The sequence below is a fragment of the Haemaphysalis longicornis genome, unplaced genomic scaffold (assembly GCF_048455015.1).
Source record: "Haemaphysalis longicornis isolate Haplotype H1 unplaced genomic scaffold, Haemaphysalis longicornis Haplotype H1 scaffold_3, whole genome shotgun sequence".
Classification (NCBI taxonomy): domain Eukaryota; kingdom Metazoa; phylum Arthropoda; class Arachnida; order Ixodida; family Ixodidae; genus Haemaphysalis; species Haemaphysalis longicornis.
The window spans coordinates 55,669,911-55,693,478 of NW_027526335.1; the positions used below are offsets into that span (position 1 = coordinate 55,669,911).

Below are 23,568 nucleotides of genomic sequence, written 5' to 3' on the forward strand. Positions count from 1 at the left end.
CCGAGTAGCGAAAGCCTCAACGAACGCGCGAAGCTGTGTCGCCCGAGGCCAGACTGCTCCTCGGTTCTGCTTGAAGGTAATGTAAAAAAATAAATAAAAAGCCAAATTCTTGTAAGCGGTGCTTTGTAGTATCGGTGCTTTGTAGTATTGAAATAAATGCCGAAAATTACGAAGCTGGAACGCCTTGACAATTGAACTTCAGGACGTAGCATTTCGTAATAAAAATAGCAACTATGTGTGACCTGATGAAGGAATTAACCCTAAAAGTAACACCCTCAACAAAGTTCTTAATGTGCTTACATCGATTTCCCAAAGGTCACAAATGAAAAATGTCGTGGAATGCAAGAAGTGCCTCCATGCCCCTTTCAAGCGTCAGCTTAGATAAACGTTATATTTTTGGCAATCCTCTACGACGTGATTTATTTTATTTATTTATTTATTTATTTATTTATTTATTTCCAGGTACTGTTGACCGATTGGGCCGTTACAGGGGTGAGGTAGAAAACTGACATAACAACCGTCATGTGAAGCGTAAAGAAGAAATGCATAGCCGATACAAAATGAATACATCACTATACTATATTCTACAACTTACATGCTGCATCATAGAGCCAATGTTACGGGATTTGCAATTTGACGATTTGCAGTACCCATTTAAAAATAAAATGGGGAGGTTTCCAAGAATTATAAAACAGAATTCACCATTAGTTTTAAATGGAAACTAATTCCACTCGAGTAAGTAGCAAGAACTTATATAGTTTACAATAAAATCCCCTGTATAATTAGAACGAACCCTTATGAAATACGTCTCTACTTTACTACCAATCGCAATACGCGTCTCATATAATGTGATTGCTGGTACGAAAGTTCTGTGCGGGGAATTTTAGTCAGCCTCAGCGCTCACACCGGGGCACTTTTAAAATTTCGGCGAAAAAAAGCGAGAAGGAAACGAACGAAACAGTTCCGCAAGCAAAACCAGTAGCTTCGTTGGGTCCAAACAGCCAGGAAATGTGCGGGAGGAAGGGCCACTTATGCCTCCACCATCGACATCGGGGCTACGCAATGCGAGACAGATTATAATAGAGCGAGCGCGTAACGAAGGCCATCGCTCAAAAATCGCGCCGCGCGGCAACACCGAGAATAAGGCCACAACGCTTAGGGAGCCAAAATGAATGTCGGCGGCGCCACCACGTAACCGCGGCGGAATCGCGGGTCATCCGAGAAAGGGATGATCCCACAGCGAGCCGATGAAGGCGGCGCGCCGTATCGATCACGAGATCGTGGGCAGCGAAGAAGCCTCCGGAGCGAGCTGGCCGAAGAAGCGACCGGACAGCCAAGGACGACCGGCCGCAATCAGCGCCGATTGGCACGGCGGACCCGTCGCGCTGCCGAATGGCCGAGCGGTCCTCTGCACCGCGCCGACGGGGAGGGGAGGACGAGATTCCCACGCCGACGAAGCCGACCTCGCGACCTTCTTTCCGAATAACGGCGTCCTGCGGCGGCCGCCGCCGCCGCCCCCTCTTCGCCTCCGAGGAGGCCAACAGGGAGCCCTTTTCTTCTCCGCAAGTTCCGTCGAAAGGGGAGAAAGCGGTTTTTTTCGTGCGCTTCATGTAACGGGTTTGCCGTACGGTCGCCCGCAAGACAAAAGGCTCCCTCGTGTGCAGGTTCGGACACTCGCCGCGATACGAAGCGGGAGAGAGCGCGAACTAAAGGCTAAAGGCAGCCTGTTTAACACATAGTGCAGAAAAAGAAAGAGGTGCACTTAACGGTACTGGTTTCAAGCGCGATGTTTTACAAGCGCACCCCACACCAAGTCCCGAACGAGCCAAACACAAGACGCAGCAATGAATAGAGCGAAGAGCGCCCGTAAAGAACCTTAATTTTTCTGGCAACACAGCTGCCGGCGCTCCAGGACTACGAAATGCAGAGCATCCGTGTGACACGCGTGCGGCCAAGAGACGACGGACTCTTAACCGACAGCGCTAGATCATCAGTAAGCGCACCTATATTGGAGGTTGCTCTCAGCGTACCCTTATATGTTCACACCGCCAAAATTATATTAACAGCCCCGTTATGTGTACCAGTCAAGATGTATGTGCCGCAGGGTCCAGTTGACGTTGCTTCGAGAGGCATTAGCTCCATAAAAACACCGATATCATCGAAGGTCGCCTCGACCGGTCCCCTGAACCGTTATAGCACACTCGAACCCTTGTTTACGCGACACAAAAATGTTAAATTCCACGCTGGTTGACTTACAATATAGAATTCATTAGACTGCGCTTCCGAGGCATGAAAGCTCGAGCTGTCACGCAACAGCGAACAAACCGTCTCCGAAGCAAGCGAAAGCAGACGGAACACGCTCGCGTGCGGCCGAGGCACGTGGCACATGCAAAACTGGCGGGGGGGCGCCCTGTCAGCGAGCATCGTTGGGTCGTGTCGTTTATGCGGCCACCGCTCGCAGCAAAGGGCGAATAAAAAACAGGCGCATTTGGCAGGCGGGAGCGGTCCCCCCTTGACACGCGTCCGCGCTAGACAACGGGCGGACCACCACCGCCGGCCAGCAGGCGAACAGCGCGCATCAGCCGATCAAAGGGCTGCAACAACGGCCGACCCGCTGCCGCGCAGCAATTTGCATACGCGCGGACCAGTGGAAGCGGCGGCGGCCTTCTTGCACGCAGACCCGAAGGTCGGCTCCCCCTCACGACTCGCGCACGTGAGAACGGCGCAGGGGAGAAGCGGCAGCGACGGGTCACCACCGGTTGCGAGAGGCCACCGATGAAGAGGGCCGCCTCTTGCCCTTCCCCGGCTTGCTCCCAGACGAACGCGAGCCCGTCCGCTGGAGGAACGGATATAGCGACCAGGCGTCGGTGGCCAGAGGTCGCAACGGAACCCGGTGATTAGCGCGCGTCGCGACTGCTTCCGTGACCTTCCGGCCACGCGTCGTGCCAAGACGGCAGCGGTCTCGGGGAAGGGGCATAACTGCCCAAGTAGGCAGGAAAGTGCTTCCGCAGCCATGCGGCACCTTTTAGTTAATTTTGTAGCCTTTTCTCCGAAGTTGTGACAACAAAAACAGGCCGGGTGTACTCGTGTAATTTGTCAACTATTTCTAGACGTATTCACGTGGCCCTTCGCAACCAGTCACAAACATGGCGGCGAAGCGCAGCCTATTCGTGTGTGTGCGGTTACGCTTCGACGTGGTCTGTAAATTGAGCTTGATCGCATTTCAATTATAACACCCCCCCCCCCCCCATTCCAGTCGCAGTGCACGACAGCGAGGCACCGCAGTCATGGGCGAAAGTTCAAACCACTCGATGCCTCGTCTTCGCACGGAATATGCACAACCGGAGTCGGTTCCGCATTCACTTCGTTGCTCACTACAATACAGCAGCGTGAGCGGACGTCGTGCTATTTGAATTACACCCCTTCCCTGAAAAAAAAAAAAAAAACTATTCCCCCTTTTAATCGTTCCTACGATTTTTCTCTACTGCAGTTAAATTAGATGCATGTGTATATGAGGCAGCACTTATTCCCTCCATTACAACCTAGAAAAGTAACTGTATCGTTTTTGTGTGTGTGTGTGGGGGGGGGGGGGGGATCCTCAGTTTGGGCAAATCCTGCATTGGAACTTTTTCACCTAACGGTCGCGGAGCTCGAAGTACAGCACGAAAGCTAGCGTTCTACAACACGTCGCGATGCTTGATGAAGCCAGGACTGGCGGAGCGAACACAGCCGGGAATCATTTTCACGACGTTTTCCTTGAACACATGCACACACAGACAAAAGAAAAGAACGCCTTTCGTGCTGCTTACGCGTCAAAAGAGGCGGCTCCTCTCAACGCGGCTAAAAATACCCCGCTACCCCGAACGGCGATAGAGAAAGGTCCGCCGTCATTCGAGATGAAAATTTAACTTCGACGGCCCGTATGCTCCCTACGGCGAATGTGTAGCGGACGGCGCCAGCGAGACAGCAACCCGCCGCGTCAAAACTAGAACGATCAGCGCCCGTCAGTAAGAGCGAAGCGAACGCTATTGACGCCGCCGCGAGACCGCATAGGAAGGGCCTCCCCATCGTCATATTCATTTCAGAAAGCAGCACGCGGAAACGCGGCGAACTTGGCTGATCTGCCTGCTTCGCTGCCACGTGTTCCGGGTATACGCGCCGCGCAATCACCGTCGTCCGCGGAAGAGGCAACCCGCGCCCATCGCTGGGACGCCGCAATTTAACGCCCACGCCCCGAGAACAGAGAGAAAAAAAAAAAAAAAAAGATGGGAGAAGAGACGGGGGCGGGCTTTTTAAAAGGTACCGAAGGCGAGCAGGTATGAAAATAAACCGCGCGCGCCGCCATCTCCGCCGAAATCCAGATTTCGCGGCAGATCTCCGCCCCGTCGCAATGCAAACAATGCCGAATGGGACGGGCGTCGGAGACGACGACGTCGTCGCGCTATTCAAATCCACGGCCGTCGTCGCGGAGACGGGAAATGCGGCGTCGTCGGCAGAGGCAAACGACTTGTCGTCCCCGCTCCGTCTCCCTCCCCTCCGCTACGACAGGGGGAGAGAGTAGAGTGCTGCCAGCGTGTGAAGCTGCCGCTGCCACCCCATCGCCCTACGAGAAGAGCCCACACTGCCCGACCACACACAAACTTCAACTCACAAAAATAAGAGAGCCGCTTGCACACATTCAATGCCGCCGCCGCTACAAAGCGGCAAGCACCCCGGCACACATTCGCAAAAAATAAAGGACACTATTTTTGCCTTCCCCCCTCCGCGACATAAAAGCGCGGAATCACGGCGGCCGGCCGCCAAGGCACGCGCCGAGCAAGTAAGCACAGTCTGCGAGACTCGGGAAGAGTTTTTTTCAGTTGCACGCGCGGATTCGGGCGCGCATGCTTCGCGAATAAACCTCACACGGCGGTGAAAGTGGGCGCGTTTGCTTTATTTTCCACGCAGGCGGAAACAAACGCGGCAGGACAGTGCTTCGCGGGGGAGAGCGGTGGGCGAAAGTTCGGGCGGCGGCGAAGAAAAAAAGACCTTGAATCGTGCGCGCCACGTGTCAGGGGAGAAGTATGTCTGCCTGGAATGCAAATCGAATTCGGTCACGTGGTGTGAGGAGCGTAGATCCGACGATAAAGCCGGAAAATGGCTTCTGAACGCACGGCTGGCACTAACGTCACGGTAGCTGTCACGGTGGTGAAGAACGCGCACAGTGAAAAGCAGTGAACCTAAGCCTAATGGTGCTCTTCTAGGGAAGTCCCCAGCAGCACACCAGAAAGGGCGGTGGTGACGTCATGTGTAAGCTATGCTTGATTGATTGACTGTAGGGCTTAACGCGCCAACGCAACGCAGGCGATGAGGCGCGCCGCAGTGGAGGGCTCCGGATTAATTTTGACCACCTGGGGCCGATGTGTAAGCTATGCAACACCGCGAGAGTTTACGCTCTATTGCAGCGTGGGAGTGAGCTCTTTGCACGCACTTAGCTTGGCTGGAGGTAAACGTATTACTCGTCGTTGCCACCGAATATCAACGCTTCACGGGCTGGGTCTCTCCCACAGCGAGTGATAAAAAGCCTCGCGCACGGCGGACCATCAAAGGGGCCCGTTAACACAACTAGTGCTACACGGAAACCCCACGGCGGCCACCTGACCGCCTTCTTTGCGACCCGCAATGGATACTTTGAAAGGCGACGCCGGGCGCGCTTCTACGGACACTATCGAGATCCGTCGCCTGGAGCGCTGTCCGACAACTTCCGGGGACGCCGCTGCGCGGCTTCTTTGGCGAACGGCTTCAAAGGCGCGACCCCGGGACGTCGGCGAAAGGGATCAAACGCAGTCATTCCTCGGCGGGGGACCTTGAACAGGCGCGGCTGACCGGCCGGCCGCCCGGGGACTCTCCCCTTTTGTCTCACGCCGTCCCCCGGCGACAAAAGCCCCCGGCACGGGACCGAGCGCGTGCGAGCCCCAGGACGTCGCAATTCAATGGACGCGCGCACGCAGCCCTCACAAATGCTGATGCGGCCTATCGTAAGCAGTTGGCAGCAGCGGGATCTACAGCGCTTCGCTGAGCCTCGGGGCAATTGCGAAATACGCGGAAGCGCCCAAAGCGCTGAAATTCGCTTTTAAATATTGATGCCGATCAAAAGTACAGTCCTTGTCGAAAGTTTCTAGGCCACACCTTTTGCACACATCGAGGAATTACATGCAAACGCCGCTTAACCTTTAGATTGACCGAATTATTAGATGTCACCAAGAAAGAAGAGGCTTCCGCCAGCTTTCGGGCATAAAACAGTTTTGTGGACCACTGAAAGTAGCGGGCTCGGCGCTGCTTCAAAGACGCAACACATTACAGGAGCTCGGCAGTCTAGAACCTCCTATACACCATTAAAGTTTTCGGCCTTATACCGAATGACTGCCGAACGATCTCGCAGGGCAGCTAAATCAAGTCCCGTAGACGGCCCACTAAGTATACACCACAGCATTCACGGTCGCTACAGGGCCATTCCAAAAATCAGTAGTGGGAGGTATACGGGCTTGACCGTGGCCGACAGCGCTCGCCTCAAGCGCGGGCCAGGAAACAAGGTCGAGACAAAGAACGTCCCGCCGCGCAAAGCATCTTGTGACGCAGTGCGGGGAGAGACAACCGTGGTGAAGCCTTGCCGCGCCCAATTCGAGCTCAGCAACGGGCAGCAGCTAAACGCGCCACTTGGCTGCACTCGCCAGATGACGGGTATTAGGGCGCGCATCGTCCCCAGAAAGAGGCAGTAACGAAGTCTCGATGACAGCCGTCGTCCAGAGGGGGGGACGTCCCCGCGCCTGCACGAGACTCGGTCATTTCGGCCACGAGTCCCGTTCACTGACAGCTGGGGGCGAAAGAGCGCGTAATATGCACAGCGTTTAAGTGGGCACGAGGAAGCGAGCTGCGCGGCAATCGAGAGTGTTTAGGGGGAAGACCGAAATGAGCGAGGTGCCGCGGCAGCACTGACGGCGGCAATGTCAACAATGAGCAGCGAAAAGGGAGTCACGACGCGGCCACTCGCTTTCTCTCGCGAAGCGCAAGGACAAAGAGGGAGACCCGACAGGCAGCCGTGCCGGACGAGTTCTCGGCGCTGCTCCCGTAACCTTTCCGGCCGGAGGTCGCCCGCCAGTTCGCACGGGCGGCCGGCCGGCCGGCCGCATTGTGGCCCTCGCGTGCTTCAACGCGCTGCAATCGAAGCGCACCGCTGCACTGTCGTCCGCAGCCTCCTCGTTGCCCCAGGGCCGCGGGAGAGAGGGTTACTGTTCATTACGCGCAGTGACCGGCGAGAACTAATGCCGCTAGCCCCGCCGATTGCGCAAGCAGGAAGATCCGGTCGGCGCTAGGCAAGTCTGCGTGTTTCAAATGCGTAGTCACACGAACACCGCAACAAGCCGCAGCACGCGCGAAGTAGAGATCCAAACGGGAAAGACATACAAACGCGAAAGAATGCAGCTTTCCGCGGTGCGGTGAGCCCGTCCTCAGTGGAAGAAGTGCCGGGGAAATTCTCTCGCGGCAAGTCTGAGCGCGCGGCATCGATGCAACAGCGTCGCGCGTGCGCTGGCTTCGTGCCCGAGCCCTCCGCCCGCACCGACGGGGGGCAGAGGTCACAGAGCGGCAGTGCCGGCTGCGCTAAACCGTCTCGCTTTTGTTTCCGACCATGCAGGCGCCGTACCTGCCGCTGCTGCTGCTGGGCCTGCTGTTCGTCGCGCCGGCGGCCTGGGCCTCGGAGCCCGTCGACCCGATGGACGCCTATCTGAGGGAGCAGCCGCCAGCGTCGTCGACGCAGCCCAAGGCGCCCCCCAGGGGCCGAGGGTTCGCCGCGGCCGAAAGCATATCGGCGCCCAGCCACAAGCTGCAGCTGCCCGACAGTCAGGAGAGAAGCACGGAGGACCTGCCGTACGGCACGAGACTCAAGCCGCCGAGGTTGTACGGCGTGACTGCATTCGAAAAACCCCCACCGACGACGCAATCGCGGCCGGAAACGACGCGTCCGCCGGCCACAACGGCCAAGCCACGGTTCTACTCGCGACCCTCACCTCCGGTTCAAGCGCGAAAGCCCACCGCGTCAGGCGGCCCGCAGAGGCGAAGGCTCGTTCCGGACGACGTCGTTAGACCAAACCAGCCGCAAAGAACGACGCCCCTGATCGCGCGGACGACCGTTCCCCCTGCGCCGCGAACCAAGTTTAGGTCAGGGCAGCACAAGGCGGCGTTGACGACACCGCGTCCGACACTGCCGCCGGAGAAGATTAAGAGCGCGGTCAAGCAGCGGAAGCCCTTCGGTTACAAGAATTCGCCCAAGACTTCCACCGATCAGCCACCGGGAGGCAAGAACGGGACGCTGCTGCGGGGCGCGTACAACGAGAGCTCGGGCAACGGCACCACGCCGGGCCCCAAGGCGCAGGCGTCCTTCTTCTTCACCAACGTGGGGCCCAACCACTTCGAGTACCGCGGCGTGTTCGACCAGAACGCGGTGCCCATAAGCTTCCGCGAGAACCCGGAGACGCTGTTCCAGCTCATCCCGCAGCTGCCGCGCCTCTTCGAGGACCCCTTCTCGTCGCCAAAGGGGCCCTCGGCCCAGCTGCTGCTGCAGCCGCCCCCCAGGCTGACCGAGCCCCCGGCACCGCCCCCGCCGCCACCACTCACGCTGCTCCAGCCCGTGGTGAACTTCATCGACGAGCCGCCGACCAACGTGGTCGAGCACGTGCCGCCGCCCCCGCCGCCTCCACCACCGCCCCCGCAGCCGCCGTCGCGGCCCCAGTCGCTGCCGCCGGGAGGCTTCCCCAAGTACGACTACATCCGCGGCCCGCAGTACCCCAAGATCTTCAAGTTCAACGACGAGCGCATCAGCATCCTCGAGTTCGAGCGCATCAAGCGCGAGGGCCGGCTGACGCGGCGTCGGGGCGACGCCCTGGACCCGGACCGCGTGGCCCGCAGCAACTTCCTCATCTTCCACGGGGGCCTGTTCAACGCCAAGCGGCCGAGGGACGAGGCCTACGCCAACCTCGTGGCACCGCCACCACCGCGGAACGAGCCCGTGTACGCGCCCTACAAGGCGGCCGAGCAGGCGCAGCCGCCGCCGCCACCACCCGCCACCCACTACCACTTCCTGCCGCTCAAGCCCACCTTCGCCAAGGGAAAGCCCGGAGGATTCGTCTACTTCATCCGGACCTGAACACTATTCCGCCGGCGGTGACTCGCCGTATCGTGCTCGGGACCAAACGACGCCGCCTCGTGCAGTGTGATGTGTGTGTGTGTGCGTGTGCGCGCGCGCACGAGGTTGCCCCCAGGCAGGGCCTCGAAGCGAGGGACGGTGCTGTGTTCTAGGTGCGTGACTATGGAGGGGGCCTTTCCTAGCAATGACCTAAGAAGCATGCGCTTTGGTGGCGCAGTGGTGCGAAGTGACATAATTCGCACGGACTACAGACGCGATTTCGGCGAGAGGACGGGAACCGACCCAAGGACCCGTTAGCGCCAGGAGTATGCAACTCCAAACTTCTTATGTGGGAAAAGAAAAAAAGTTGCGCGAGTTTGTGCTTTTAGCGCGAACACCTGAAGAGTGAAGCTCCCGCTAGGCTAATTGCGGCTTTTAACTCTCACCAGTCTCCTCATCGCAAACGGCCTCAGAGGCGAAGGCAAGGCTTAATGAATGGCAACGAATAATTTCACATACAACTTTTAAAAAAAGCTGCAATTATAACTCATTACTGTTTCGGATCATGAAGCAGCAAGTACAAAACATTGCCCGCGCGATTTTCTCGATTGTTCGCAGGTACGCAGACTACGCGAAGCGGGTTTCATTGGTTGTGTTCCGACGTTCAAAGTAACAAAAAATAAACAGCACAAGAAATAATCACACAAGAGCTATACTACTTTTGGGCTACAGAAACGTCTTTCACAAGGGTGCAATTGAAAAGATATGTACTAGCAGCATCGGAAAAATAAACCATCACTCCCACAACCACGTTTAAGTGCACATCTCAAGCATGACCTCCTCTACTATCGACGCGTGTAGAACGCCGACAAACTACGCAACTCGAAAATAGCGACTTTTGCACAATCTTCCACAGCGGGTGAACCTCGGTAGAGTAACACCCCTGTCAAACGTGCGTATTTAGGCGCACCTACGCCGAGTGCACTCGGGCGCCAGGAATGACACTTTGGCTGCGCGCCTGCTGCAAGTGCCCTTCCCTTGGCCGTGATGTCAGTGACGATAGCCGGCGTAAATATTCCGCAAAATTACTTGAAAATTTCTCCCTTTATCACGTGAGAAACCATGCAAACATTTCGTCGTGTTTGCATTGTTCAAAATCACAATCAGCGCCTCGCACAAGTCCACAAAAAACGGAATCGGGACGGCAACTGAACACCGGCGCTGATATCTTCACTGCGCAGCGAATGGCAGCAGCATTACCGTTTGGGGAAAATCATCTGAAAGCGTGGAATGTAACAGAGAAGGCTGAAGCGGGAACACAATCACAGGGCCATAAGAAACCACCTACGACAACGCCGCAGAGAACGGCCACCATGGATCAAAACCCCACCAGGCGGCGCTGGCACGTCATTGAAACAGAGGTTATTTTCTAGTTTTTTGTCGCTGTTTCTCTTTTTTGTAAACCTAAATCAACAATATATATATATATATATATATATATATATATATATATATATATATATATATATATATATATATATCATTAACTTTTTTTACCATCACTTATCATTTAAACGCTCGCGGTTTTATGTTATTTTTCCAGATTTTCGGGCTTCTACTCACGAGATTACTCACTCGGCGAGCTGGTCCAGCTGGCCCCCGTAAAGTGCGTTTGGGGAACACTCTGCTTAAAGTGCGTTTCCTGTAAAATGTCATTCGCGTTTACCGCTTAGCTGCGCTTCCGAACGACATTTTAGCCGAGTGTACTCTGTGACGGTGCACTTAAATAGGCACGTCTGACGGGTATAAAATGCAAACAAAAACAAGTGAAGGCGCCACAACATGATTTTCGGGCGGCAGCGGCGTGACAAGAAAGCCAACAACAAACGAGTACGGGTCGCGATCCCAGCACGGCCGCGAGCGACGCCAGCGGGAAAGGGGTGAAACAATCAGCAAGGGCCAAGCTCCGTGCGGGGCAGAGGGGGCATACGAAACAGAAAAGAAAAAGGAGGTCGGTGAGAAACAAAGGCGGGATGACACCATCACCTCCCAAACCCGCGCGCGGGGAGAGGCTGACCAGAAGAACCCCCCAAGCATTGTTTGCAGGGGGCCATCAGAGAAGAGAAAGAGTCCAAGGCACAGAACAAAGGCCGCCAGTGGTACTGCCGGCCCTGCTGCCTTCGGCCGGCACAACTCTCTCCACTCCCTCCCTCTCTCTCTCCCTTCGCTTGACTGCGCATGCGCGCGCGCGGGTCGTCTGCCGGGGCAGAGGCGGAGGACGGCCCAGTGATGTAAGGCCCGTGCTAATGATCTCCAATATGAGCATGCCGCCGCGGCTATGCATAAGGCATCTTCCAGGGCCACCTAGCCGGGCCACGACACTGCTTTCCTAGCGCCGTCCGCGCTGCTGGCCTTGCCTCGCTTTTTCCCAGGGCTGGTGACAGCAGAGGCCCGTTTTGCAATGCATCGCGAAAGGGAAGGCGAAAGTGGCCGGCCGACGCGAGGTCACAAGGCCAGACTAGCACTGCCTCGGCAAAATTTGAATCCCCCCTCTTGCGTTCACACTCTCCATTTATTAGCCTTCCGCTCCTCTCTGTATCTGCCTTTCCCTCCATTCGCTTCCACAAATTGTGAATGAATTCGGGGCATACGGGGTTCTATCGGACTTCGAGGAATTTTGCTGGTACCCCTCACCTGAGCTGCGTAATTGAGCTGGCTAACCCACATAAGCTAGCTCAAAAGATGTTTAACACTACGCATGCCAATCAGAACACTGCACACAAGGTAACACAAGGTAATAGGGTGGAATTAGATAAACCCATGAACAATAGAAACAAGTGTATTTCTAGCTGCGCACGACAATGCAGAAAACAACACCCAGTTCAAGACATTTCCGAGACCAACAGGTGTGCTCATTTGATTCGACTTCATGCCAGTCTACCGTATTTCCTCTCTTTGCTGTATTGCAGGAGTGAAGTGTTTTGTTAGTAATGCAATGCATCGAATTCTCTTGTTTCCTCTTAGTTTCATTTTCTCTCAATTTCTTTATCTCAGTTTCTCGCGGTCTTTTTTATTTCTCTAACATCTCGTTTGGTGTAGAACGAAGTTACAGTTAACAGCTTAGGTGAAAAGGGGACCATTTTGCCCCCTCTGGTCTTCTCTAGGCCGGTTCTCATGACTGGTGTTTTTGCCAGTTTTATTTGTCGGATGTCCAGTTAAATGCAGCTGTTATGTCAGCTGTTATGTTTTAATTATGGGAACATATATTTTCTAACTCACTGGAAAAGGGGCCAGCTCAGTACTGATTGAATCTTAGGTATGAACAATTGTTTTTTTTTTTTTTTTCGTGTTTACAGGAAACGAAAAATTGCGAAAAAATGAAGCTTGACTCTAGAAGTCTGCACCCAAACACACTTGCACTGCTCCAAAACTCATCTTGGGTGCTCCAAAGCATCATTATTCCTGCTTCCTGAGCTGCTCCAAAAGGCTCTTTCCTGCCCACTTCCACCCCTGTATTTTTTTTCTTGCTGGCATGCCCAACCGCCAGTTTCCAGAAAAGAGTAAATGGTGATAGATTAAATGCCAAACTTGTGGGATGCCCTGCTGTGCCCATAATGTGTACTCTTTTGGGCCTGCGAGGAAGAAAATACAGGGTGGGAAGCAGGCATCAGCCTTTCGTAGCAGCTCACAGGGTTCGTACGGGCTTCAAAAGCAAAAATTCAGGGGTTTTCAAAGAGTTTAAAGGACCAGAAAACACATTTTCAAGGTCCCCATCTTACGTTTTATCTGGGATTATTTATAACTTTTTCAACAAAATGCAAAATTTTGATATTGCCTAATACCTAAGAATAGTAATGCACATTTAGATAGGCGCTATGGGTTCATGAATGCTCCCCCAGCTTTATTTTTTTTTCATAGTTTATATTTAGAGGTTTTTCTTTTTTCTTGGTGTTTTGCTGAGGCTGCTTGATTTCAAAACTTCGTTAATGTTGCCTGCATCTCCTGCTTTGTCAGCAAGAGTATCAGCTGAAATTAACTCAGCAAGTGTTGCTGCAAGGCAGGATGAAATATGTGCACGTCCACCATTTGCACATAAAAGCAAACGCAAATAGAGCGTATGAGGCACAGCAAACATGCAATGAAAGGCCGTCCACAGACTAGATGGAACATGCAAGATAGAGAACAGAAGCCGGCTTTCACGAGATTGTATCGTGACATGAATTCTATTGAGGAGTGCTGCTCCCAATGTTGCCTCGTAATAATGAGAATCCACAACTCGTAATTTCACGCAATACACTGAAACTTGATTGTTACAATGTTTCTTTACATTTGTAACACCTAAAATTCACGACGAACACTTTAAATTCTTGTGAAAAAATAGGGCCATTGGTTATCTCCAGAAAAATCAAGGGTTTTCAAGGACCCCTTAAAAATTCCAGGATTTTCCAGGTCTTGAAATTTACACATCTAAATTCAAGGGTTTTCAAGGACCTGTGCGAACCTTGAGCTCAGCAGGCAGCAGGAATAATAAATATTTTGGAGCAGCTTTGGAGCGCCAAAGACGGTTTTGGAGCAGTGCAAGCGTGTTTGGGTGCAGATTTCTAGTCAAACTTAATTTACTTGCAATTTTTCGTTTCTTGTAAACTCGAAAAAAGATATCCAATTGTTCATAATTATGGCTCAATCAGTACTGAGCCGACCACTCTTCCAATGAGTTAAAAAATATTATGTTCCCATAATTAAAGCATGACAGCTGACAGAGCAACAGCTACATTTAACTGTACTTCCGACCAACAAAAAAAAACCGACAAAAACATCACAGTCATGAGAAGCAGCCGAGAGAAGACCAGAGAGAGGCAAAATGGTCCCTTCTGCAACTAAGCTGTTAAAGCTTAACTTTGTTCTACCCCAAACGAGACTCTAGACAAATTAAAAAGACCAAGAGAAACTGAGACCGGAAGAAATTGTGAGAAAATGAAACTAAGAAGAAACAAGAGACAATTTGCTGCATTGCACAACTAGAAATTCAAACAACGTTCACAAAATGAGAAAAAAATACCCTAGCATATTATATGTTTGGTTGATCACGTAAGTATTGCATTCTATCTACCGAAAAAATACGCGCAAGAGCGTCCTGTTTATCCAAATAACCAACATACCCGTGTTTATCAACTTTTTCCAGCACAAACACAGCTCAATAGAGGGTGGGGGGGTGGGGGGGGGGGGGGGGGCGTGCCCCCTAAAAAAGCCCTGCTGCACCACAAGACACCCCTATACAGCTGATTACTAGCAGACAGATGATAGCTTAACAGGATCTCCCCCCTCCTGCCAGGGCCTGGCCTGTTATCTCACCCTGTTCCACACAGCAGCTGCACAGCTCTCATCTATCTAACCTTTGGAAAGGCAAGTGCACTCACGATAAGATAGAAAAGCCTGGCCCGACCATCGAACAGCAGAACTATTTTATTCTTTGCTTTTGGCAGTAAGCGGGAAGATTTCAACGACTGCTGGTGACCATGCATGCGCCACCATGCAGCAAGCTGTGCGTTGAAGCTGCATTTAGGGGCAAAGTTTGTGCATTGCCGCACCCCACGTTCATTCCCCAGTGCCATGAAACCGCACAGCCACTTCGAGAACCGGAAATTGTTAGTGACATTTTTAGCATTGGTCATTTAGAAAGTCAGCCGAAGGGCACCACATCGTGAACGATAGCTGAACGAATGAGTCCCTACTGCTGCTTCCCACGTAATGCGACTAGCATTGAACTCGCATTCAATGCTAGTCGCATTGCTAAACTCGGTGACAACTTAAGAACGGCACCGGAAGTTGCCGCTGTGCCTTATCACCATAGCCGGATGTTTCTCCGCACGGCGCATGTAGGGCATTACTGGGAATATTTTGAACATGGCGTGAGCCGTTCCCGTGATTTTTTGGACTTAATATGCTTATAAACGACTCCAGTGACGATAAACAAACTGCGTGAGACAAGGCAGACGATATCACTCATTCATAGCAAACCACTTTCAAAACGCGCGTGCACTGACGTCACGGGTCCGGCGCTTTGGCGGAGTGATACACTACATGAGGTGGTGCCGTTCTTGAGTTGTAACTGAGTATAGTCCTTCAGTGCAATGGGCATGCGAGAAGCTCCATGGCTATGCCACCTACCGGTTTAGCCTTGTAGCCTGACCACAAGCCACCTGCACTTTCTGGCTCAAGCCTACTGACGACTGCCTCACATGCAAAGGAGTTTAAGCATAGATGTGCAGTTAAGCATAGATGTGCTTAATGCTCTAAGCATAGAAAGCTGTTTATGCCCCCCGCACGGGACCGACAGCCGCTGATCTCATATCGAGGTCCCTGATAAGCAACAGCGAGAAAAATAAGCTTGGGAGAGAGAGAGAGAGAGAGAGAGAGATCAAAAGGAACGTAGGCCAGTGGTTATCTACACTACCCGCTCCACCTCCTTCCTTAGACGGAACAAAAATGCGACGAACTCTGCCACCAGTTCAAGGCCGCGACGGCTCTGCTGTCACCACCTCTAAGCAAACTTAGGGGATTCCTGGCCCCTCAAGTACAGCATCACTGAAGTGAATGACATCCTGGTGCATGGCTTTTGGGTTGTTGTGTCTGACAAACTTTGGAAGTCAGCTCTCCACATGCTGCATGTAGGCCTGGTGGCCTACCTTCAATCAAACCACTGACATTGGAACCTGGTTATGCCCTGCCTCATCTGACGCCAGCACAAGCCTAACTGGAGGATGCCACTGCAGCCGATGAAGTTTCTTGAGAAGTCGCAGCCTCGTGTTCTTCGGAGGAGTAAGGCGGCCAATAATCACGGACTACTACTCGAGGTGTCCCAAGTTGGGCGAACTCACAAGCCTGACTGGGTAGGCAGTAGCTACTCGCCGCAAGCCAACATTTATTTGCAGAGCATTGAATCTTTGAAGTAGCCGTACCTGACAATGGACAGCAATTCTATCACAAGATCTGAATCACCACTGTGCCCTTCTCCAATGCTGATAATTCCCTTTCCCAGTGTGCACTCTGATTTTCTGTGCAATTCTGCGTTATGATTCTTCGCACACTTTTCTGGAACTCTTAATGCGAACCTAGATAGTTAAGGCTTTAGCCTTAAAATCTGGTGTAGCACTCCTTTAAACCTTGCACTATGTATGTTATTTCACAGACTTAGAAGGGCCACTCTATATTGAAGAACAAGAAAAAAATGAAGGAAGCTCGCGCTACCGCGTAAGACTTGAAGGCAGCGAAGCTTACACAACCTTCACGACTACCATGACGGTTTAAAGGAACCATGAAGACAAAATACAGGTTGGGTTTATTAGAAAGACTGCTTAGTACCGATAACAATGATACCAATATCATCACAATCTTCGAACAAATAACGGATATATTAAAGAAAACGTGTGACACAGTCGCGACCCCCTAGACAATTTCCCGCAACTTTTCTATGACGTCACAGAACCTTGTTTGTGCGATTGGCGGCCGCCTTACTGACCAGTCGCGATGACACATGACTGGACGTCTGTAATGGGGCCTCTAGTTCCATTTGACCGCATCACTTGAATGCTAACGTGCAGTAAACGCACTGAAAATTATGTTTTATTGTTGGCCCGTATGACATCATTCTTGCTCATAACACGTCACTGTGACGCAAAATTTGAAAGTTCTTAAATACTTCTTGCTTTTTTTCATTAAAATAACATCTTTTGTGGCTGTAATGGAGCTGAGTGAGATACTGAATCCTAGTTCTTTCAAATTAAACGAAGTTGTATTTTCTCTTCATGGCTCCTTTAAGTCAACGACTACAGCCGATTTGCTTGTTCTTAACTGCCGCAACGACCTTTACTCCATCATTCTTGCTATAACTGTGAGCTTTGATTTTTGTGGAAGTGACAATCATTGGACATCACCTTGGAAGGGCGCACGCTATGATGTGTCCGTCGTTCCGTGCAAGTGTTGCCACGATTACGACAAACGCTGGATTTTTTTTTTTTTTTTCGCCAATTTTGCAAATTTTCTTAAGGGGGTATGCTTGGCTTGACAAACATGCGCCGGGACACTGGGCGGTCATTGCGAAGCATGCAAGCACGAGCGCTCAGCATTTTTTTTGCTTTCTTCACTGCCAGGCAGTCACCGCAATCTTGGCCAATCTCCCTCGGTGGGTATGCTTGGCTTGACAAACGCACACAGGAGACACTGGGTGGTCATTGCGAGGCCACACACACACACACGAGCACTAGGCATTTTTTTGGTTTTGGTAATGGCCAGGACGATCGCCGCGAGGCCCGTGCGTGCGCTCAGCAATTTAACGATACTTTTTAACTGCAGACATGAAAAATTACAATTTGCTAAACAGCTTCGCTGTTTAAAGGGAGGGGGAGGGGGGGTCTACACACATGTACAATCAGACAAATGGAACGGAAACATGAAAACATGAAACAGAATACCCAAAGAGCACGATTTCTTTCCTAGAAACTCAGATTGTTGCGTGGCTTTTTTACAGCAACAAGGTTTGAAAATGTGCATTTGCAAATGTGGAACTAGCGGGCAGGAATTTTATTTCCACTATCCATATTCTTCGATTTCGCATGTTCCAGTTCATATTTTATTGTTCACGTCTCATTCATACACAACTGTACAAGTACACTGACCGCGAACAAATTCTGAAAATGCTGAAGAAAATATTCAAATTTCGAAAATACTTTGTCATTTCTAGGTTTAAATTCTCCCCCAGTCTGTTTCAACAGAGTGCTGCTTCAACATGCCGTTTCTCAGACTCTTCCTTTCCACGCAGTTTCTTCATTAGTGTTCTTTACTACCTTCAGCATCTCAAACTGTAGCCTGTGAAACCCCCTAAAAATACTTTGGTCTCCGCTCTTTTTGAGTTGTGCCTGCCTGCATTAAAACTGAAAAAATTTGTTGATTACACTACCCACCTAATGCGAAATTTGAATGCCCCTCTTTGGCTGTTTTTAACGCACATGTACGTACAGTTAGAGAACATTCTGGTGTCATCTCTTAGCCACTGCAGACAGGCCTCCACTGAAGCAGTGCTGTGTTTCCAGTTATGGTGTCGGTTGCCATTGGCGAATGGACTACGGCGCACAACTCTGGTGCGCTATCCCACGTTATATCCCCACCCAAACTGCCCGGCACGTGGCGCTCGAGATACCACGCCACACGCCAACTGGGAATGCCCCTTTTTACCCCCGCTCCATCTGCCCAACCCGCCCACTACCTGGCCAGAGGTGACCGAGAGCTCCTCACCCAAGCTACAGCTCCTGACCACCATTAGGGCTCAAGATTACCTAATGCGCCTTCCCCACCTATGGGACACTCGCTAGGACTGAGCCTAGTCAGAAATAAGTTTTTCTCTCTTTGCCTTCCTCCGCTTTTTTTCCTCCTTGCATCCTCTTCACTATCACCACCATTGATCTTCATTTTACACTGCCCTCCACATGTGTTGTTTCATCCTCCCCCTAGGCTCACCGCTCGCTCGCTATGGGAATCGTTGAAAGCCACCATCCTGACTCAGTATTTGCTGCCGTTGGGACATTCGCGGCTGGCAGGCGATGCGCCCACAGCGCTCTCAGTGCAGCTCTTTAACGACAACGGCAGAGTTTGGTTGGGCCCCGTGAGATGGCACCACCACTTCAGGGTGCAGGAGCGGACGGCTCGAGAGACGCACTGGCGCAGGAGGGGGAGACTGGCTCTGGCACTCAGCGTGGCCGGTAGAATTGCGGAAAGCAAAAAAGTGGTGCCGAAACATCAGCAGTTGCAGCAGTGGAGCCACCCAGGTCTTTTCTTCCAGCCTCGACCAATCACCGTTTACCAGTAGCACCAGAGTCGAATGATTCCGGCCACTCAAGCAACCCAGGGCTCATCGAAGACGTAAAGACAGGAGCGCTGTTGGGAATAAACCCTTGGAAGTTTGCGTCAGTTGCGTGTCAGTTGCATTTGTGTCTTGCCTGCCTCCTACCTTGGCGCTGTTGACACAGCAGCCGTGTGTGGAGTGTCGTCCTAGTATGACCTATTCCCGCAGCACTGATGGAAGGCTGAGAGCTGCGCTCCTAAATTCATACACGCTGGGCTGTCAGCATGAAACTACCCGGACGTTACTGTGTCGCAGCCACTTCCAGGTCACTGAAATGTGGCTTGCAACAACAGAGATGACTGAGCTTTGTTCCAACGCACTGCAACTCCTCTATTACCCCAGAGCCTTTAGTTCTTTAGTTGCAAGGAGACGAGTTTGCTTGGGATCACCCCCCACAAAACCTGCGAACCACTACACACAAGTGACCTGAACCGCAGATACCGGACGCCAAGCAGCTGCTGTGAGCTGTCCTGCATCGGATTTGCTCAATGTGGCCAACATGAAGCACTCTCCTTTTTGGAAGCTTCGGCAGCTTTCCTGCCCCGTGCCCAGCCTGTGGAGTTCACGAGGGCCTCAAGCCCATTCTCTGCACCAGTCCTCATTATGAACTCGCGCGAAACACAGTGAAGGTACCTCTAAGCCTGCCCCTGTCCGCCCAGACCTCATTACGGGAACTTCTTGGCCGGTGGACATCTGCCGAAACTGCGAACCAGCCCGTCCTGAAAGAGAAGCACGAAAAAGGACCAGCACGACTCACCGGTGTTGATCTCTTCCGCAGCTTCCGTCTCAGCAACAGGATGGTCGTGGAGTTGGAGGTAGACCTGCACAACAACCAAGGCCACACACTTGAGCTACGGAACACATGCACGAAGCAGGCAAGGGGGAGTTAAAACTGCGCACCCAGAGAAGCATGGCTGAGGAAATCGTAACAAATAAAGGCCAGGTGGGCCACACAAAAGGATTCCTTTAGGCAACAATGTCACAAAGTCGGCCGAAGGGCGACGCCAACCGTTCTTGAATAATAGTCTTGGGAAAGTCGGTACCTCGCTCAATAAAAACTGTCTGTGTCCTCTTGAATGTGTTACGTTTTTGTGTGAGTGATAGATGGGGCATGTTGGAAAATATTTCCACCAATGATCCGTCCACAGAACTATAGAAGAACAGAAGACGCGAGAGCTGTGCCGCACCTTTGCCAGCATTGCTAGGGGCACGTGAAGTTGAAGCACAGCTCACCACTTGCCTCTACGCGACATCGCACGCCATCTCAAAAGGTACAGTAGCTGCTGCTACCAGTTGCACGTCTCATTAACCCTTTCACTGTCGGGTGTTTTTAGCCGTGACACACCCCTAGTGTCGGCTTGGTTTACGAAATATCAGGGAAGGAGCACGGTGATTTATTTTACTGTGATAGCGTCCGGAATGTAATGTGTCGAAAGGAAAGAGCGGGGGGTGAGAAATCGCCTTTCTCCCAGATATTTTTAGTTTGCCAGGCACGCTTCTGGAACGACTATGCCCCCGTTTCAACATCAGAATCTGACGCTAGAATGCGAATCTGAGCTCGGCTCGTATTCGGATTGGAATCGAAAGAACCATTGCTTCTGTCCGCAGTTGAAGGCCCCGCGCGGTCAGCCATCCGAAAGTAACCGTGCGCATAGAGGGAGAACTTTCAGCAGCCCGCACTAAGCACAGAAACAACACATTGCGAAATCATGATGGCAGGTAGAGATGAAAAGGGGATACAACATTAATACAACAACCTCGTTTGCTGCAAACAGTGGCAAGCGAGCAAAAGCCGCGATTGAGTCCTGTTACGGTCTATTGGAGAGGCAACAGCGCGCTGGACTAACCTGATGCGCCGTGGCAGACGCGTGAACAGAATAAAAAAAAAATACCTAGAAAGCCATTGCGGATGACACAACAACCCTCGCACCTGTAATTGCACGCATGCCACATGGTCACCCATCCCGACAGAGTACAGCACGCAGAGTGACCACGCCCCCCGAGCTCCGTACTCTTCAACATACCGATGAGAGAGCTATCGAGTGAAAATGCAAGCTACTAGAAAGATTCGACAGATGGCGCGAAGAGTCCAGGCGCGCCAGCTTTGCTCTATGGCGCATATTTTTGAATGCACTATAGAGAACGTACCGGTACGTCAGCAACACTGCGGAGGGGAAATGTGGAAGCGTACCGGTACGCCAGTGGCAGCGAAAGGGTTAAATGAGGTGCATAGCCAGTGCAGGGTGGCACAACAGAAAGGAATGAAGGCATTGAAATACCAACACTAGTGAACGACAAGCACACTGACAGGCAGCCAATGCCCCTGCTAAAGCAAACAAACGTTTCCACTGAGACGGAGCGCTAAGCATGGTTGCCTTGGTGCACAAAGACTGTCCGCAACAAAGGCGAAGGTTGATTTCTATCTATATTCGCACTGCTCTTAGCTCGTTTATCAGTGTAATTTATCACTGTAATGTAATCTGACCATCAGGGAAAGTTTTTTCAAAAACATTCGAACCTCATGCACCAAATCCTTGACAGACGGGCACTTTTGATTACGTACCAGCACTTTCAGCTGTGTGGGTGTAGAACAAAGGCACATCTGACTAGTGGTATGCAAGCAAACAAAACTGGGCTGTGGCCTCGTAGGTGTTGTGAAATCCCACCCCCTACCGGATAATGGCCGCCGCGAGAGCAGTCTGTCTTGATTTTACCTAACCGGCCAAACCGCTCCCGCTCACTGACTAGCCAGAGTCACTGTTAATTATTGATAGTGACGCTGGCTAGTCAGTGAGCGGAAGCGGTTTGGCCGGTTAGGTAAAATCAAGACAGACTGCTCCCGTCCAGTACAGCTGGTGTCGCTTCACAACTGCGAGTGATTACCGTATTTATTCGAATATAGGTCGACCTTTTTTTTCCGAAAATGTGCTTAAAAATTGAGGGTCGACCTATAATCGTGACCGGAGAACCTCGACCTATAGTCGTGATCAAAAATGGCGAGCGCACCGAGCGACCCGTTTCTCCGTCGCGCCCGGCGCTCCTCAATTTGAGGCGGCAGCGCGGAGCATCTAGAACAAAGACAGGCAAGAAAATAAAGGAAAAAATAACAAAACAATCAGCGTAAGAAAACCACCCACAGTCACTGCCGGCTATCGCGCATTACCTGCGGCCGAACCGCACGAGCGAGCTTACGTACTGGCTAGAGAGCCAGATTGGCTTGGCTTGGTGACTTCGGAGCCGCGGTAGTGGCGGTAGTGGCTAGCGCGAGGTGGGGGTAAAGGTGACTTTCGCCACCTAGCGTAGCCACCTCGTGAACGGAACGGCGTTGCCTGCTTCGCTCGCTGTCTCTACTATCTCCCGTTCTCCGTTTCATGCGCTTTCTTTGTGTTTACTTCGTTGTGATTTCCGCACACAACGTTTTTCTCGTGCACATTTCGCAATGTCACGTCGGACTTTAAGCGCCGGGTGATCCTGTTTGCTGAGAACTTGAACAACTGCGCCGCTCAGCGAGAGTTAGTCGTTAATGAAAAGCTGATCAGGGGATGGCGGAAACAGCGGGACAAACTTTTTGCTTGTAGGGGACTGCGTCGTGCGTTTCGTGGTGGGAGGCACGATGCTCTCGAGAAAAAACTCCGGCTGCACGTGGAAGAGGAGCGTGCGAGAGGACACCGAGTGTCCTGCGAAGATATTCAGACCAAAGCTCAACAGTTAGCGCTGCGAGGCGGGATTGGCCGTTCAGCCTTCAAAGCCAGTCGGGGGTGGGGGTGGGTAATGAACTGCGGCGCATGCGGCGCAAGTGGCGCAAGTTCCGACGACGACGCAGTGTGTGGCTCCGACCAGTGAGGTGACCGCGTTGTAAATAAATGGGAGTTTTAAAAAGTTTCCTCAAGTTTTTTTTCTTAAAAGTATGGGTCGACCTATAATCGAATATATTATTTTTTTTTTCGGCGACTTCGATTTTTAGGGGGTCGACCTATATTCGTGCTCGACCTATTTTCGAATAAATACGGTAGTCTGTCTTGATTCTACCTAACCGGCCAAACCGCTTCCGCTCACTGACTACCCAGCGTCACTATCAATAATTAACAGTGACTTTGGCTAGTCAGTGAGCAGAAGCGGTTCGGCCGGTTAGGTAAAATCAAGACAGACTGCTCTCGCGGCGGCCGTCTCGGGGTAGGGGGGGGATTTCACAACACCTACGAGGCCACAGCCCAAAACTGAGCAACAGCATTGAGGCGCTAATACAGAATACATCTCTATAGACAGTTTTAGTTGAGCGCACGCAGCAGCTCTGCGCGCGCAAGGAACTTGCGGAGGCGCGAGAGCGCATGCGCAGTACGTAAGCAGCAGCCGCGCGCTTTGCGTGCGCCCACAAGTTTTGGATTCTTGCGTTGCGGGTTTTGCGGGCTTTGCGGGCCGTGTGCGAGGCCCTTCCCGTCCTCTTTCCGGTCGCTCCCGCCCGTGAACGAACGGAACAAAGGAACGGCGTCTCCCCACAAACAGGTTTACG

At 52.1% G+C, this 23,568-nt stretch overlaps 2 protein-coding genes across 2 annotated transcripts in view; one reads left to right on the forward strand and one right to left on the reverse strand.

The window, feature by feature from the left end:
* Positions 1–10,522, forward strand: part of LOC144174462 (uncharacterized) — a 28,442-nt gene extending 17,920 nt beyond the window's left edge. The window contains exon 2 of the mRNA XM_077703181.1: positions 7,673–10,522. Within this exon, the coding sequence (XP_077559307.1) occupies positions 7,673–9,181 (1,509 nt within the window). The 3' untranslated portion in view covers positions 9,182–10,522. The remainder of the gene's footprint in view (positions 1–7,672) is intronic.
* Positions 1–23,568, reverse strand: part of Naa15-16 (N-alpha-acetyltransferase 15/16) — a 116,389-nt gene that overhangs the window by 66,857 nt on the left and 25,964 nt on the right. Inside the window, exon 16 of the mRNA XM_077703180.1 lies at positions 19,816–19,879. Coding sequence (XP_077559306.1) covers positions 19,816–19,879 — 64 coding nt within the window. The remainder of the gene's footprint in view (positions 1–19,815; positions 19,880–23,568) is intronic.